The sequence below is a fragment of the Gekko japonicus genome, unplaced genomic scaffold (genome assembly GCF_001447785.1).
Source record: "Gekko japonicus isolate JY-2015 unplaced genomic scaffold, Gekko_japonicus_V1.1 scaffold120, whole genome shotgun sequence".
Classification (NCBI taxonomy): Eukaryota; Metazoa; Chordata; class Lepidosauria; order Squamata; family Gekkonidae; genus Gekko; species Gekko japonicus.
This window is the reverse complement of record NW_015175973.1, coordinates 634813-652079: the sequence shown is the minus strand read 5'-3', so window position 1 is coordinate 652079 and position 17267 is coordinate 634813. Positions and strand designations below refer to the sequence as shown.

The 17267-nt window shown below is 42.9% G+C and overlaps 1 protein-coding gene across 1 annotated transcript in view; it reads left to right on the top strand.

The window, feature by feature from the left end:
- Positions 1-16539, top strand: part of SLIT2 (slit guidance ligand 2) — a 455701-nt gene extending 439162 nt beyond the window's left edge. The window contains exons 30-36 of the mRNA XM_015426100.1: positions 6021-6158; positions 6259-6499; positions 8157-8287; positions 11313-11467; positions 12043-12331; positions 14451-14662; positions 15907-16539. Of these exons, the coding sequence (XP_015281586.1) occupies positions 6021-6158; positions 6259-6499; positions 8157-8287; positions 11313-11467; positions 12043-12331; positions 14451-14662; positions 15907-16148 (1408 nt within the window). The 3' untranslated portion in view covers positions 16149-16539. The remainder of the gene's footprint in view (positions 1-6020; positions 6159-6258; positions 6500-8156; positions 8288-11312; positions 11468-12042; positions 12332-14450; positions 14663-15906) is intronic.
- The last annotated feature ends 728 nt before the right edge of the window (positions 16540-17267 follow it).

Below are 17267 nucleotides of genomic sequence, written 5' to 3'. Positions count from 1 at the left end.
CTGAGACTGAATTTTGCTGTTCTGAAGGCAAAAAGAAAGCCAAAGCTCAACAGGAGAAGGGTGAAAGAGAAAGAGACTGAATTGAACTGAACAGATGGAAGGTAAGAAGCTCTTTCTGCAAATTTTCCTGTATGCTCCTGGAATATTTAATGTTATTTCAGACTGTTATTTTAGGACACCCAGCTGTTGATAGTTATAAATGGGAAGAAAGCTCCCTGGTTGCAAGTTGTATATTGGAAGACTGTGAAGAACAGATAAAAGACAACAGAGTACAGTCAGAAACTCTGCCTTCTCTTATGCTAAACCCTTGGACCTAGATTATCTATGGGGCAGGAAAAGGCATGTCCATTTGAGGATGAGAGGAAATCCCTGATGAGTAAACAGACTAGATTGGAAGATTCCGTTTAAAGAACAGAAGAGATTTGATTGCTTGGCTGTGGATAAGGATGAAGACACATGCTCTTTAAAACAGACTTTGCATTCTGACAATGATATAGCAAAAACTCGTGATATGTGCTGCTCAGCACCTTCTCAACAGCATATTGGAACAGCCATGGAGTTTGGTCTACTAGCAAAACAAACAAAATTACAGAGGCACTTCAAAAATATTTGGGAATCTTGACATGATTATGGACCTCCTGTTAGGGAGTGGAAGGAGCTGCCCACCAACATCAAAAATTCCTTCCATCAACAAGAGACGGCTAGAATTTATGACTTTAAAAGTGGTGAGAAGCTGCTTGAGTCAACCCTAAAATATGGAAGGAAATCTACAGCAGCCCCTAGTGGTTGTATGAAGGATACTTTCTCATTAACTTATGATCCTAAGGTCCCGTTCACACGCGGCGATTTGGGCCAGTTGCGGGCCAGTTTGGGGGCGGATCAAAGCAGCGCGATCACACCACCACATCTGGGAAGCGTTCTGCTTCCGCACCCGAACTGGCCCAAACCCGGGAAGAACCGCCGCAAAATGAACCACCTACCTCGGTGGTTCAAGTGGACGCGGCGCTTCTTCCCGGGCGTCTGATCGCCGGCGCTCCCTTGCGCCGGCTCAACCCCGGCCCGGAGCCGAACTGCGCATGCTCCGACATGCGCAGTTCGGCCGGCCCCCAGTTAGGGCTGTGTTTTCTCCCCGGCGTTTGATCGCGCCGGGGAGAAACGGCGGCGCGGCCGGGGGATCCGTGAGATCCCGCCGCGCCGTGTCAACATTGGCGCGGCTTTTAAAAGCCGCGCCTTCTACCGCCTTTTCCCCTGCGTGTGGCAGGGGCCTCAATGTGTAGTAGTGAATGTTTTACCATATTGTGGAAAATATATCAATTGGTCCATGCCTGTGCAGGCTCACATTCGGCAGGTGCTCCACCAACTGCATTGGTTGCCAGTTGATTTCCGGATTCGCTACAAGGTGTTGGTAATAATCTTTAAAGCCTTACATGGCCTGGGATGCACATATCTGAGTGACCACCTCTTCCCATATATGCCCCGAAGAGCGTTACACTGTATGGACCAACACTTCCTGGTTGTCCCTGGCTTGAAGGACGTCTGTCTTGCCTCAACCAGGGCCAGGGCTTTCTCTGCCCTGGCCCCTGCCTGGTGGAACACGCTTCCAGTCGAGATTAGGGCCCTGTGGGATCTTCTTCAATTCTGCAAGGCTTGCAAGATGGAGCTGTTCCTCTAGGCCTTTGGCTGAGGCAGCGGACATCCCTATATGGTCTCCCTGAGGTTGTTGTCACCCACCTACCAATCCAAATAATATGCCATTTGTTTGAATTATGATTGTGTTTTAATGTTTATTATTGTTTTAAATTGTTTACATTTTTAACTGTATTTATTGTATTGATTTATGATGTCACCTATCCTGAGTCTGCTCAAGGAATGGGCGGGCTATAAATACAAATAATAAGTCAATGAATGGCAGGCCAGTAACCATCTGGCCTTTCTTTTAAAAACTGTTCCGTCTGCCAGTGACCTTGTAAAGGTGGAACGGTTACCAGGTCCTATACATTACAAGCTTTTCTTGCTTTTCTTTCGCTCAAATCAAATACCAGTTTATATGTATGCACATGCTTCTAATTATTTTGATTTTGGGATTAGGTTTCAGGGGCATTTTAGGAACTCTTTAATACACTTGCTCGTTCCTCAAACCCCCTATACAAGAGATTTAAGTTCAGAAAAGTCCAAAACAAACCCGACCCTAGTAGACTTGGCTGAGCCTACAAACTCTTTAATTCTACTCGATCAGCCGGTAGTATCAAAATTATCCAAAATTATCCTCTCCTATGAAGGTAACTAGCTTAGAGACTTCATATTGTACAGACCAACAACCTCCCTCCTGTTCTGAAACAGTTTTGGGTCTGATTAATTCAGAGCTAGCAGGGACTGAAGAGGAGGTTGAAGCTAGCCTTCTGTTTTCCCTTGGTATTTTGCCAGTGGCAGAACAAAATATTCTGATAAATCGATTATAGACTTTAGTGACCTCTTTGAAGAGAATTAAACAGGGTTTGCCTTCTCTTCCCAAGGAATTGTCAGCAGGATGCAGCCTTGCCTGTGTCAATTTATCTATGGAGATTTCTGAGTTAGGAGACTGCCTTCCTTCCAAGTATAACCAATCTCCAGTAGAACCAATTGTCTTAATAAACGGTTAATTCCAACCTCCCCCCCCCCCTTAAATTCTTCTAATGCCGAAGTCTTATCAAACTGACTATCTTCTACTCTGTACATTAAAATTATATCTTGGAATATCTTGGGGTGGAATGGTAGATTAAAGGACCCTGGAGTTAGATGATATTTGTTGATTTTCATATTATTTTAGTACGCGAAAACTGGTTGAGAGAACCTATTAATCTCCCTGATTACACCACATTTGCCTCCCCAGCATACTCCAGTTTAAGGAAAGGTCATTTAAAATCAGGTTTAGCATGCCTAATATATTCAACTGTTAACATCAGTTTAAGTCTCTTAGATTATGGTACATCAGTATATTATTGCACTATTATTTCAATTTCCAGCCTTTCCTTTTTTATCATCTCAGTTTACTTCTCTCTGCAAATGCTAAAGCAGGATTATTTAAATTTATGGAAAGAACTGGAGAATCTTCTCAAGAAAATTTCTGAACAATACGCTTGAGCCTCAGTTTCTCTTCAGATCGCTTGAGCCTCAGTATTACTCTTAGGCAATTTTAATGCCCACATTTGTCAAAATGATGCAATACTTCTAGATATGGGATCAGTGAAAAAAAGTTGGATGAGCTATGGTATCCCCACTTATTCAGAAGAAGTTCTAAAGATAAAACTTGGTTGGTCTTAAAGGTGTCACTGGACTCAAACTTTGTTCTAAGTATGTATTAGATTCATTTGAGCTGCAATCAGTTAATGACAACCAGTGGTGTTGTTTTCTTTGGGCCTAACTTGTAGTAAGCTGTTTCTGGGTGTAATTCTGGATTTGTTGTTCTGCTTCTTTACTTCCTTTGGCGGGTAATTGTAGTTCTGAGAATGCCTGTTGTAAATTCTTCAGGTGAGAGTTGCTCCCTAATGGACTAGAACAAATGCAGTTGTAGAGTGAGGCTTGATTGTAGGCAATGGATTGTTTGGTGTGCTTCAGAGGGTAGATGGAAGCATGTAGATATGTATCATGGTCAGTGGATGTCTGGTGTAAAGTGGTGTTTATGTGTAGTTGTACAGTTGTGTTCAGAAAATGTACCTGTTCCGTGGACTGATCCATGGTCAGGTTGATGGTAGGGTGTTAACTGTTGAAGTCCTAGAGGAATGTTTCAGGTTTCCTAGGTTTCCAGATGATGAGAATGTCTCTGATAAATCTCAAGTAGAGAAATGGTGTTAATGCATAGGAGCAGAGGAAATGTTGCAATAAATCAGCCATGAGAATGTTTACATATTGTGGTGCCATGCAGGTCCATTGCACCTTTAATCAGGAAGTACAAGCTATTGCCAAACCAGAAGTTGTTGTGGGTGATGACAGAGTGGCAGATCTTGGTAGCAAGGTCTGCTGTGGTAGTTAGGGATTAAGTTCCTGATGGCTCATATTGCGCTGCTACATATTTAAGATGGCTACCCATCTTAAGATGGCTACCCATCAGTCATCTGACTGGGAAATAAAATATGTTTTATCCCAATAGAATTTTTAGTAGATGGGTCTTAAGCAACTATAGTATAGTTGGGAGCTGTTTAAAATCAGTAACAAGGTGGGTTCTAGGGCATTTTAAGGGAGTGATTTTTAAAAAAATGTTAAGACAACTCTGTGCTACTCCCAAGGAGAACAGCTGGAATGTGCTTTTGCGCTTGAAGGAGGCAAGCAAGTTGTTTGTGAATCTCCCAAAGACAAAAGCATTGGATAGCAACTGGACCCATCTCCAAGAAACACAGTTGGCAGCCTTTGTGCCTTTGAAAAACTCTTGAGGTCTGCAGGCATTTTGCCCTGTTTGCCCCAGGGCAAAATAACGCGCGGTTGCGCAATCAGACGTCCCGTGGAGGTCCCTTGGGTAGGGGGGAGGTGCTGATCACAGGACAATCCTGCGGCGCGGCGCAGCAAACGGGTTTTTTTTTCTGTACACCAAAGTAGGCGCATGCTCCGTTGGGTGCTTGTGCGCATCCATGGAGACTTGGGGGGAAAAACTTTTTGCAAGGGGACATGGGCGGGTGCTGGATGCCACCGGAAACGCGATCAGCCGCCCGCCCTTGCCCCGCGGTTACCGGAAACTAGTACCTCGGAGGTACTAGTTTTTTACCCCGCATCTTTGGCAGGAAGCCTCGGGTGAGCCACGGGAGCTCTACGCTTCCCAGATGTGGCGGTGAGATTGCGCCCGGAAAATCCACCTATTTTCCGTCTCTCTAGCATGGCCAATGTTCCGTGTGACCGCAGCCTATGATGCTTTTTTATGTATTTTACATTCTATTTTTTCTCCTTTTAATATAACATAAATCTATTTACTTATTGTAAAATCTTCTATTCCTGTATTTTAATTGGAGTTCTTAATCTGTATATTTGAATATCTGAATAATGTTTGTTTTTTAACTGGATCTGGTCATGGACCGTAATATAATAAATTACTAATCGCCTACTTGGAGAACATTGGAAGGTTGGTGCCTACAGAGTCAGTAAACAGGCACTTGTTTTGCCTTGCAACTTTGAAGACTTCGAAGGGCTATGGATCCCCTCTAAACTTCCTTAGAAGGCTAGGCAGGCACCAGCCCTGAGGACCCAATAGTCAGCACGTCAGCACAAAAAATATGTTTTGGCAGTTCCGTTTTTCTCTCTGAAAATTTTCCTTGTGACCTAATGTGTTCAAAATAATGATCTTGTTAAAATAATCTTGACTTTTTAAAAAGGAGTTAGAATTTGTAGGTAACCTAGTCAAACTTAAACCAAAAGTTCAGTAACACCTTAAAGACTAACAAAATTTTGTTCCAGCATAAATGTTTCCCAAGTCAGAGTTCACTTCATCAGAACTTGTGTCTCATTTTTCATCTTTGTTGTGGATGAAAAATTCATTTCTGACCAGGCTAACTTGATGTAAAGTATACTGCTGGCTCCAACCATATTTGCAAGGGGAAATGTTTAACCTCAAAGCAAATTTTTGTCATATTTGTCTGGGTCTCCCAAACTTAAGGTTTTATGTATTTTCTCATTTTCAAAATTCTGTGTGTAACCGGCAAGTCCAGGAAGAGCTGTCAGAATGATTCATGGGAGGCCTCAAGATGTCCATGCTGAATATTTGATATAATCTCAGATAATCAGACAGAACAGCAAACAAGACATAACCTACATACATTAACTTGCAGTCTGTCATGTAAAGCAATGCATTCAATCAATATATCAGCTTTCAGAAACATTCTGTTGAAGGTTTTTTTGTTGAAAGACCAGTGTTGCACAGCGCAGCCTGAAAACGTGTTAATTTTCTTTTCTAAGCACCACTGCATTTTGAATTGCATCAGCGTCACCTTGCTCTTAAGCCTACCACTTAATTGTTAAGCACTGCATTTTCCTTTGTGTTCCCCCCCCCCATTCTGTAGATGCGATTGCACACCTGGCTACATAGGAGAACACTGTGATACTGACTACGATGACTGCCAAGACAATAAGTGTAAAAATGGAGCACACTGTACTGACGCGGTGAACGGTTATACGTGCATATGCCCTGAAGGGTATAGGTGAGAACTAATTTGCAGGCATCGCCAGAAACGCCACAAGCCTGCCGCTACGTCCGAAGAGTGGCTTTTGTGACGTAATTGTGTCTTTCTTTGCGTCCAGCGGCCTTTTCTGTGAGTTTTCGCCACCGATGGTCTTGCCTCGCACCAGTCCATGTGATAATTATGAGTGTCAAAATGGAGCCCAGTGCATCACCAAAACGAATGAGCCTGTCTGTCAGTGCTTGTCAGGATACCTGGGTGATAAATGTGAAAAGCTGGTCAGCATCAACTTTGTGAACAAAGAATCCTACTTGCAGATTCCTTCGGCCAAGTTTCGTCCTCAGACAAATATCACTCTCCAGGTAACACCAGGTGCTCTGAAATAAACTGAGGGACGACATACTTAGTATGACAAGTATATTCAATTAAAAGCATGCATAAAGAGAGCTCATTGTGGCACCATTCAGTTTCAAGATGGCGATACCACAAACTGGGTTCAAGATGGCATTATTGTAACTTGGATACAAGGCTAAAAGAAATATTTGGTGATAAGCGTGGGCCTGAAAAGCCAGCCTTTGCTTCTCCACTGAAAAGTGGTGAGAATGTCAGGAAAACAATTATCAAGAGATAAGTAGCAGATGAGTCGCATTTAACCCTTTCTGCTGCTGATTTCCCTGCCTTCTCAGTCCTGTAGTTTCAGTGGGGCTTTGGGGGGCTCTGCCCCCTTTCTTAAAGGCACGCCCCCACAAGAATTTATCCTGTAAATGCTTTTTTTCAATCATTTTAAAACATTTTAAGGTGTGTGCTTCTTTAAGCAGAGTGGGGTGCTGTAGTTCACTAATTCCCACACTGAGCAAGGAGGTTGGAGTAGGTGACCTCTAGGATACCTTCTAACTCTGTGTCAAGAAATTGGTCTCCTTTAAGATAGTTTTTCTGCCTAAGTGTTAGGTTTCTTGACTATAGAAATCATCACCCTCCCTGCCGGCTTGTTCGCAGAATTGTTGCTTAGGCTGGCAGAAGTGATTAACTTGCAGCAGCTGAGAGCTGTCATCTGAAGTGGCCGACAGCTTGCAATTTAGAGATCTATCCTGGCAACACCTTTCCATTGTTTAAATGGCTTTTCTTTCTGCACTGAGAACTTCAGCCCCACCAGAAAAAAATGTGCCCCACAAGGCACAAAATCCTGGCTTCAGGTGGCGATGCGGCTAAAGGGGATAGTTTAGGAGCAAAGCAGCAAAGGAGGGAAGAGTTACATTAATCAAGGATCCCTGCTTGGCTACAGCTATATTAATCAGGAATCTCTGACTGGCTCTTGCTGAATGTGCACTTTGTGCAGGATTGGCCTTCATGTGCTACACGAAACAGTCTCTGGTGTTGCTCCATTAATGACTGCCATCGTGCTGGATTTCTGCTGTAATTTTCTAACATTTAGGTCCTGTCCATACGAGGCCTTTTGGGCCGGGAGCGAGACAGAACGGGGGCAGAGCAAACGGGCACGATCCCACGGCAACATCTGGGAATCATTGCCTGCCCGTCCCTGTTCCGTCCCAAACGGCGATACCACGCTGTAAAAAAGAACCACCTACCTAGGTGGTTGTATCCCTTCCAGCGACGCAAGCCGGGCCGTGGGATCGGGCGGCGCGTCCTTGCGCCGCCACATCCCGCCCCACCGGCCGTACTGCGCATGCTCAAGCATGCGCAGTTCGGCAGCCTCCCCCTCCCATCGGACTTTCCTCCCCGGCATCTGATCGTGCCGGGGAGCGATGCGCTGCGGCGTCTCAAGTTCGGTGTGGCTCTGCTTAGCCGCGTTTCAGCCGTCCCGTGTGGCAGCAGCCTTAGAGAACCTGTTATATAAAACTACTATTGAAGGCACTAGGATAATGTTTGATAGAAGCAGGACAAAATAAAGACAGAAATCACAGTAGTGGTTTACAGTGTGGAGCGAAGACCTTTTTTTAACAGTGAAACTTCTGTGAGTAGCTTCATTGTCTTCTAACATAAATTTTGATTCATCATCAGATTGCCACAAATGAGGACAGTGGGATCCTGTTGTATAAAGGCGACCGAGATCATGTAGCCATGGAACTGTATCGTGGGCGCGTGAGGGTCAGCTACGATACAGGATCGTATCCAGCGTCTGCCATTTACAGGTGAGCCTAAAGATATATAAATCTTTACCACATCCATCTGGGCCCGTAGAGTGCAAATGGAAGCAAAAAGCTAGTCGCTGTTGGACATTTTGGACAGCCCCTTGAAATGGAAGATGCTGCTCAACTAGTCTGGCTCCTTTCGAGCCACTGGAAGCCAGAGTCTCAGAATGAAAGACTTGTGTTTGAAACAGTCTCTTGGAAGTTTGGAGCAGATACTTCTGAATTCAGTTGTTCTTTGTCCACCTGGTAGTGATGATTTCAAGAGCACGAGTATGCACTTGTGTTATCCATGGGAGGATAGATAGCTGACGGGTATCCCTTTAAGCAGCATGAAAGCAACCACCGCTATCTAGTGGTGAAACGCAGGAGTAGGCAAGCTTAGGGAGCAGAGCTTATAGCTGGACAGAGGCCGGCCTCTCATGCATGTCGGGCCGCAGTGGAAGCAGACTGGCTGAAATGCTGCAGTCAGAGAGCTTCAGAACGGCTGTCTTGAACGTGAGTTGGCCAAAGAAAGGGTCAAGTATTTCTCCAGGACCAGCCTGCAAGTCCCTTATTCTCTGGCAGATGAAGAGAAGAAGAGTTGGGTTTTATACCCCACTTCTCTCTCCTCTAAGGAGTCTCAAAGCGGCTTACGGTTGTCTTCCCTTCCCCTCTCGACAGCAGGCACCTTGCAAGGTAGGTGGGGCTGAGAAAATTCCGAGAGAACGGCGACTGGCCCAAAGCCTCCCAGCAGGCTTCACGTGGAGGAGGAGGTGGGGAATCAAACCCGGCTCTCCAGATTAGAGTCCGCCGCTCTTAACCACTGCACCACACTTGCTGGAGCGTATGAATGGGACAGCAGTCCTGTGTACCCTGGCAGCTGAGGAGGGAGAGAAGCAGGAGTTCAGGAGCTGCAAAGGGGAGGGCAATTGCCAGAGCAGGGTAAAGCTGGGCCTCTGTTTGCATGCGTGGGCCTCCGAACGTCTGTTCTGTGTGGGGTGACCAGCTGGGGGCATCTCTTCGCCACCACAGTGCACCTGCCTGAAAGGTGAGCCCTCTAGCTAGTAGTAGTCGTAAGATCTATTCGTGGTAATTGACCAGCACATAATACACAGATGGCATATCTTGCAACATAAATGATACATACAACATTAAAACAGAAGCAGACTCCATAAAACTTCATAAAATAGAAGCAGACTCCATAAAAACTCCATAAAAACCATAACAATTAAAATTAATCAAACTATATCTTAATTCTCCTCTTTTTGAGCTACTATAGTTTTTCTGATTCTTAGGGCAAGCCCTCCAAACCTAGCCATCTGGTGACTAACCTCTGCTCGCCTGTCCGATAAAAAAACTTCTTAAAAGGCTGATTCTTTGCCTACGAGAAAGAGGACTTTAGCTAGTATTTTGGAAACTTTAGAAGCAGCTGTCTGCCCATTTGAAATAAGCTTTTCCAATAATTCCCCTCAAATAGTCAAACAGAATGAAAAACCTAAATCCATACCCTGGGGAAATAATGCTAAACTTGGTTAGGCAATAATATTAAAGGGCCCAGATGTTAGTAGATTGCTAAGAGAATGTTTAGGAATTAGAAGAAGGTTTATGTAAAAGCCAGTATTTTCTATACAATAACAGCCCCCATTTAGCATTCTTTTTAGACAGCATTTTTCAAATACACTGTTCATCTTTATGACGCCTTTGTTTATAGTTCTTTAAAAAAGTACTGTAATTCGGGCAGCTAATGCATTCTTTTCCACAAGCATCGATTCAGTTACACTGAATAAAAACCAGGATCGCTGTGTACAAAAGAGCGGGTTCAAACACTGAAGTGCAAAATAATAGAATTATCATTCTCCAGTGTTTAAATAGCTACCCATTTAATTTCACAAACAGGAGAGAACTTTTAAGTCAGGGCAGCAGAGTGGATCAGTTGGCACCATCCCTAAGGCTGTCCATGTCTTGAGTTTTCTATTTTCATACGTGAACTGGCCTCATTGAGTGACTTAGCTCCCCCCCCTTCTTTAATTTCTTTCTGTAAAAAAAAAAAAGAACAAGGGGAGAAAAAGAACCTTAAAATCCAGCAACTATAGAACAAAGGGGGAAAGTATATATAAAGTAGAGACGAAAATATAACAACAGTGGTGGCAGATCTACACATAACTTTCTGTAAAAGTTTTCCAAATACCTCCAAATAAGTCCATGCACAATTGTCGTCTGTATGCCATGCATTCAAATATTAATAAAGTTCTCTCCCCACCTCAAGCCTCTATGGCTTTGTATATCTCTAACCTAACAATTCCTCTTTATCGGCGGGTTTTTATGTTAGCGAGATTTAATCTCTTCCCTTCGGCTGTTGTATCAGGTAGATATAAGGGATAGAACCTGCAACTGCCCCTATAGCGAACCGGACTCAGTTGCTCACATCCTGCTTCACTGTCCCCATTATTCTACCATGCGCAGCTATTTGATTAGCCCCCACTTACCTTCCACAAGGAATTCTATTGATAATGGTCTTAACCTTGTCTGTTGCCAAATTCTTAGCCTATGTCTGGATAAAGTTCTAAGGTCCTCCATCCACTGGTTTACCTGAGGTGGGCTTTTGTCTCTCCAAGGTTGTAATGCAAGTCTTTTAGCTGTAGTAAAGGTACAAAGGGTCCTTTTTCACTGACCATTGGTAGCCTCCAAAGAGATGGGCAAATAGTCTAAAAGTACATAAGCATCCTCAAAAGTCAATGAACATTCCAATACAAAATTGATATGAGTAATACCTTCCTCCCAGAAAAAAATCAAATGACTGGACACACCCTCCCCCTTTTCCCATGGTGCATGCCGTTCGTCTTGCCATGATTCATGATCTTCATCACTTCTGATTTGGCTCTTTGTTTTTGGAAATTCCAAACCTAGAGGCAGGAGACAGCCAGAGCAAGGGTATATGAACCAGCGGGAACAGTTGAGTGGGAGTCCCAAGTGAGTAGGAAGGTTGTACATTTCTGAGAAGGAGTGTCACCAGCCTTTATCAAAGTGTCACTTGTTCTTGTTTCAGTGTTGAGACAATCAATGATGGTAACTTCCACATAGTTGAGTTACTGGCCATGGATCAGATTCTGTCTTTGTCTGTTGATGGAGGAAGTCCTAAAGTCATCACCAACTTGTCTAAACAATCCACTTTGAATTTTGACTCGCCACTGTACGTAGGAGGTAAGAAACCCTTTTATAAAGGTGAATATGAATAGCTCTTGGACTCTGGGAGAAAATGACTAATGAGAATATAATATTCCAAGTGAAACTAATAATAATATCATTTGTGAACTTTTTGACAACACTGATTTCACAGTGATGCATTGACAATATAACTGAGCCTCGGGGTTGGTCAAAATCTGCTGAGTCAGATTAGATCCATGGCTGCTTTCAGAATGGACGTAGCACTCTGTGGAGTCAGAGAATTTCTTTGTCCAGGTGACCAATGTGTAATAAACGCAGCAAGCAGCAAGGGTTAGGCAAGCTGCAACAATGTAGTATGATAAAAGGGCAGTACTTTCCGTTATCTGTTCCATATGATATCCCTGTTATAACATTCAGCCAACTCAGCTCCGCGAAGATCCCATAATATGATATTGCTCAGCCCGGTTACCTGAATCCACTATTAGAAAACTGGGTTCTTAGCTCCATAGCTGCTAATAGTTATCTTACAGTTAATTATTTGGAATAAACAAGTCTTCAAGTAACTGTGATGATTCATTTCAAGGGAGTGGCCAGCCTGTTTTTTTTTCCAGGGATGCCTATGAAGAACAATGTTGCTGCTTTGCATCAGTCCCCAGGCCAGAATGGCACTAGCTTTCAAGGCTGTATCCGTAATTTGTACATCAATAGTGAACTGCAAGACTTTAGGAACGTTCCGCTGCCAGTTGGAATTCTCCCAGGCTGTGAGCCCTGTCACAAGAAGGTGTGCGTCCACGGAACATGCCATGCAACGAGCCAGTCAGACTTTACGTGTGAGTGTGATGGAGGATGGACCGGCCAACTTTGCGATCAGCAAGCCAATGATCCTTGTCTAGGAAATAAGTAAGTGTGTTTTCTAATGTCCTCTAATTCCTAATGTAGAGGTGGTGTGGTGTATGAGTTAGATTGCTAGACCTGGCCTGGAAAGATCCAGGTCCAGATTCCCAGAGTCAATTAAACTGGCAGGGTGACTGTGGATCAGATATTCTTTCGTAGCCTTTCTTGGGGGGGGGGGTATATTGGAGGTGTGTAGATTGGACACAGGCGTTGTTTCCTCATCAATTTAGGATATCTGCAGACAATTCCAGCAGGGTCTATGTTGAGTTAGCGTGAGTGGAAAGTGCTTTAGGTGAGAATGCTAATGGGAATCTGGGTCTTTGTTGCAGAGAAGTTAACACAGCAAGACCCTTTGTTTCTAAAAGCTTCTCTGAATTCTCTTTTTCCTTGCTTGTGTGTTCCTGTTGCTTCGGGGAGGGGGGTGTTCCTGGCAGTTCTGCACACGTTTTGCTCCCTTTAGTGGTTCATTCAGTATTATATCATTTATGTCCGGCATAAAAACCAGTAGTTTAGATCTGCAAGGAGATATACCAAATATAAAGCAATGTAATATCGAATTGACCACTAGAGGGTGCAAAACCCATACAGAATAGGGGGAAATTATAATGTGGAAAAGCCCTAAATGTACTTTAATTACTGAGTGGTCTTGAATAATTGTCAGGGACGAGGTAAAGGGAGATCCTTGTTTTTGAGACAGCCTTCTTTCCTGTGTGTGTGATGAAATTATGTAGAATTGCACCTGATCCTGCCCTTCTCTGTTGAGTTGCCAAGATGGGGAGGCGGAGACTAGATGATAACAGCCTTGAGTCCTTTTTCAACTCAAAATCACCTCCCCCAAACTGTTTTTAAACTTTCATGGGGGAAGCTGCGCATTCACTGTATCTTTCTCCCTCACTTTGGGAAAAAAACAGCTTGGAGAATGATTAAGAAGACTGGAGGAAGCTAGTAATTATGGGTGCACTGACGTGGTTATTCTGGGGGCACAGCCTTTGAGCCTCTGGTTCCCCCTATTTTAATTGGAGATCAAATGATGTCCCTTTTATCCAAGTGTGACACTCTTAACTACTGCACACAAGTTTTTAATTCTGTTCATCCTCTGTTTCTTAAATTTAATTTGAATGAACTGTCATCAGAAGTGCCCTTAGCCAACAGAGGCAGGAACCCGAGGGGTGACACTTGGGGGGGGCACCCACCTACAGCCTTGTCCCCTGGAGGAGGAGGAGGAGGAGGAGGCTCCATCTGGGGCTCAGATCCCTGGCTTCCAGCAGCACTGGTGGCTCCCACCCACGTCACAAGTGGAGAGGGCGACCCCTTACTTGGCCCCAGGGTGGCAGCTGTAGGAGGATGGCAGTTGTTCTGGTGCCCCACCCTGAGCTTTTGCTTTGCACCCCAAAATCACCAAGACCACCCCTGAATGTCATATTTTATTTGGCTAAAGATCAAAATGTCTAACACTGTAGCAGATTTTCTTTAACTCAAAAGTGTATTCGACTGTGAAATAAGCTAGAATTCCTTTGCGGGGGGGGGGGGTTGGCCAGCTTGGAGTGATCTCCAAAACCAACAGCACTTCCTCTGGCCCCGGCATCTTCGTAGGGCAGAACGAGTTGCAACTTCTATTGAGCATAAAGTGTCCTCTTGTTGTTGTTCTTATTCTTTTTAAGTAGAGGGTTTTGTGGGGCGGGGAAGGGAGTAGGGAATGCAGGTAAGTGGTGGCTTTTTTGCCTTGCAAATTTTAATTGCTTTTTTCAAGTCAAGTCGTTTTTAGCCAGATTATGCATTCCTTTGCCCCCACAGCAAACCCCCCAAAAAAGCCTTTTTGCTTGAAGAATGCAGAATATGGTATCTGTGACACACTGCTCAGGTCTTCCATTAACACATCTACAGTGGCAGTATTTCAGCACTAACCAAATAAAGTCCCATGCGGTGCCTTGCGCTTGTACTAACCTTGCAGACCAAGTAACCCGCAAAAAATGCTTTGCCATGGCTTTCTGAAAAAGTACATTCTAAAACTATACGCCATTACCTTTTCCCGAATACAGTCCAAAGCATTTATAGCCAATATTGCTTTGCCTTCATTTGGATAAATAATTTCTTTGTATTCTCTTGGGCTTGTCTCCCCCTGTAGATGTGTGCATGGTACCTGCTTGCCAATCAATGCATTTTCATACAGTTGTAAATGCCTGCAGGGACATGGGGGAGTCCTCTGTGATGAAGATGAAGAATTGTTTAACCCCTGCCAGTCCATCCGATGTAAACATGGTAAATGCAGGCTTTCAGGCCTTGGGAAACCGTATTGCGAATGCAGCAGCGGATACACTGGGGACAGCTGCGATAAAGGTAGATAACCAACCTGTCTGTCATTGATTCACATAGAAATAGTCATTTTATCATCCAAAGATATAAGATGATGCAAAATTCATTCCATTCTCGCGCACACAAAGTACATTTTTCTTTGTCCCGGGGTATGTGTCGTGTTTTGTTTTTGGATTTCTTTTTTCCTTTATAAACTGTACAGAGCTTGCCTCCATAAGAAAAGTAATTTTTTTAATATAATTTAAACTTTTTATTATTTTATAATGAAGAATGAGGGGGAGATTTCTTTTTCTTTTTTTAAAGGGAGTCCTTGAATTTTATATTAACATTTGGAATATTTTTGTCCCCATCGAATATTTTGCCGTCACCTCCCCTTTTTTTTTCTTTACTCAGAAGCGACTTTTTTGCTATATTTAAACTGCTGCCTTTTACCTGCTGTATCTTTCTGTATTTATTGTTTCTCTGCCTTCTGCAACTGAGAAGCCAAATCCAATGATTCTGCTCCTAGTTTTATCACAAACTCTACTTTTGACCTCCCATCTTCAGCTGATTTATCACAGAGAATTATACAGGTGAGATGGATGAAAACAGGATAACTTCCCCCCCCCCTTCCGATGTCTTTTTCTTTCCTTCCCTTGTCTATCCAGGCTGCCTTCCTTTTCTCTGTGTCCCTTTCTCTCCCACTCCCTTTCTTTCATGAGCAGGCATTTATTTATTTCATCCTTTGCATCGATGTGACTAGAATAGAATGCGGGGGTCGAGCCTTTAAACCAGATGTCTCCTATTTAAACTGGTTTTATGCCTCGGTAAATTATGCAGTTAGTGGAATGTAACTTCCATTAAATAACAAACTGAATAATATTTAACTCCAGGTCTAATAAATGAAATTGCATATAGTCTCAAGCACTTCCCAACGGTAAAAGAAACCAGCTGCCTGTGCCATTAGAAATAGATGATGTGTATTTCTGTAATAAAGAAAAAAAGATTTACATTTCCAATTTTCTTGTTATTATAGTAATAATACTGCATTTATGGTTTAGATATAAATCATCACTGCAAAATGCACTGATCTGAAGAAGTACCATCCAGTTTTAATCCTCTATATCAAAACCATTATTTTCCATTGTTTAATGCAATCACGAGGCAAACCTGAAACCATATTTAGAAGCGTGGTATCAGGACTTTATACTGGAAACCGTTTTAAGACTAATTGCATTAAAAAAAGGTATGTAATTTGGTGAGTGTTCTCTTTTTTATGTATATTTCAGAAATCTCTTGTCGAGGGGAACGAATCCGAGATTACTTCCAAAAGCAGCAAGGCTACGCCGCGTGCCAGACGACCAAGAAGGTATCGAGACTAGAATGCAGAGGCGGGTGTTCAACTGGGCAGTGCTGCGGGCCACTGAGGAGCAAGAGGAGGAAATACTCTTTTGAGTGCACTGACGGGTCCTCGTTTGTGGATGAGGTCGAGAAAGTGGTGAAGTGTGGCTGTACAAAGTGCCCCTCCTAAACGTCCCCCTCCCATTCTGCCCACGTCTATTTTTTTTAAATGTTGTATACTTATTGAACATGTTGGACTAATTAATGCTTCATAGTGGAAAGATTTGAAATATATTGTAAAATACAGAACAGACTTATTTTTATTATGAGAATAAAGACTACGTTTTTTTCTTCACGTGCAAAAAATAATAATCATCATCAAGTGCTTGAACTCTGAGACTTCTTCTGACCAAGAGGAGCATTGAAGAAGAAAAAAATTAAAACAAAAAGCCTAGTCACATTTCAACAACGATTGGAAACTTACCTGCTTTTAACATCAGTCCTTCTTTATAACATACTGAGGATAAACTGGCACCTTCCAACTGACTTTTGACCCTTCCATTTTACTGATGAAAAATCAACCAGAATAAGAGGCTTCTTTTTTTACTTCCATAACTGTTGGGTTGTTGGGTTTTTTTTTTTTTTGGGGGGGGGGGTGTATTCTTTTGACAAAACCATATCATACTCTTCCAGGGGGTGAGAGGAAGAATGGCAGATGAAGAGGATTCATTTGTGCAAGTTTAACAAATGTGTGTGATGTGTTTTGTACGGCATTTGATATGCAATTTGGGGAGGGGGGAAATGGGGGATCTCACCTCCTGGACGGAAGAGGATACTCCACAATCCTGAAACCTCCTGATGTACACTTTTCTGTGGGCAAGTTGGCAAAAGAAGAAATCAAGTGTTTATCCACCCTTTTCCAGTATTAATTTTTTTGTACTATAAATGCTAAGGATAAAAAATAGATTATTGTTGAGAAAATTAGGTATAATATGGAGTTTTTGTTTCTATGTTTTTGAACTGCTCTATACAGTATTCAATTTACTGAGAAATATTTATTGTATCAAAGTACGTTGTACTTAACATTTTAGGCCACCCCTTTTACTGTTTTTTTCCAGTGCTTTAATATATATTAATTTATATTTGTCCTGATATTTTTGTATTTCCTGTTTGTTTTTTTAAAAGACATAAAATCAGGATATTTGCAATAGGACTAACATAGCATATTCTCTTGGGGGGAAATAGATCTGGTCTGGGTTCTTTAATTCTTTTACCCCTAGCAACCTATCATATGGTGTCAACTGATAGA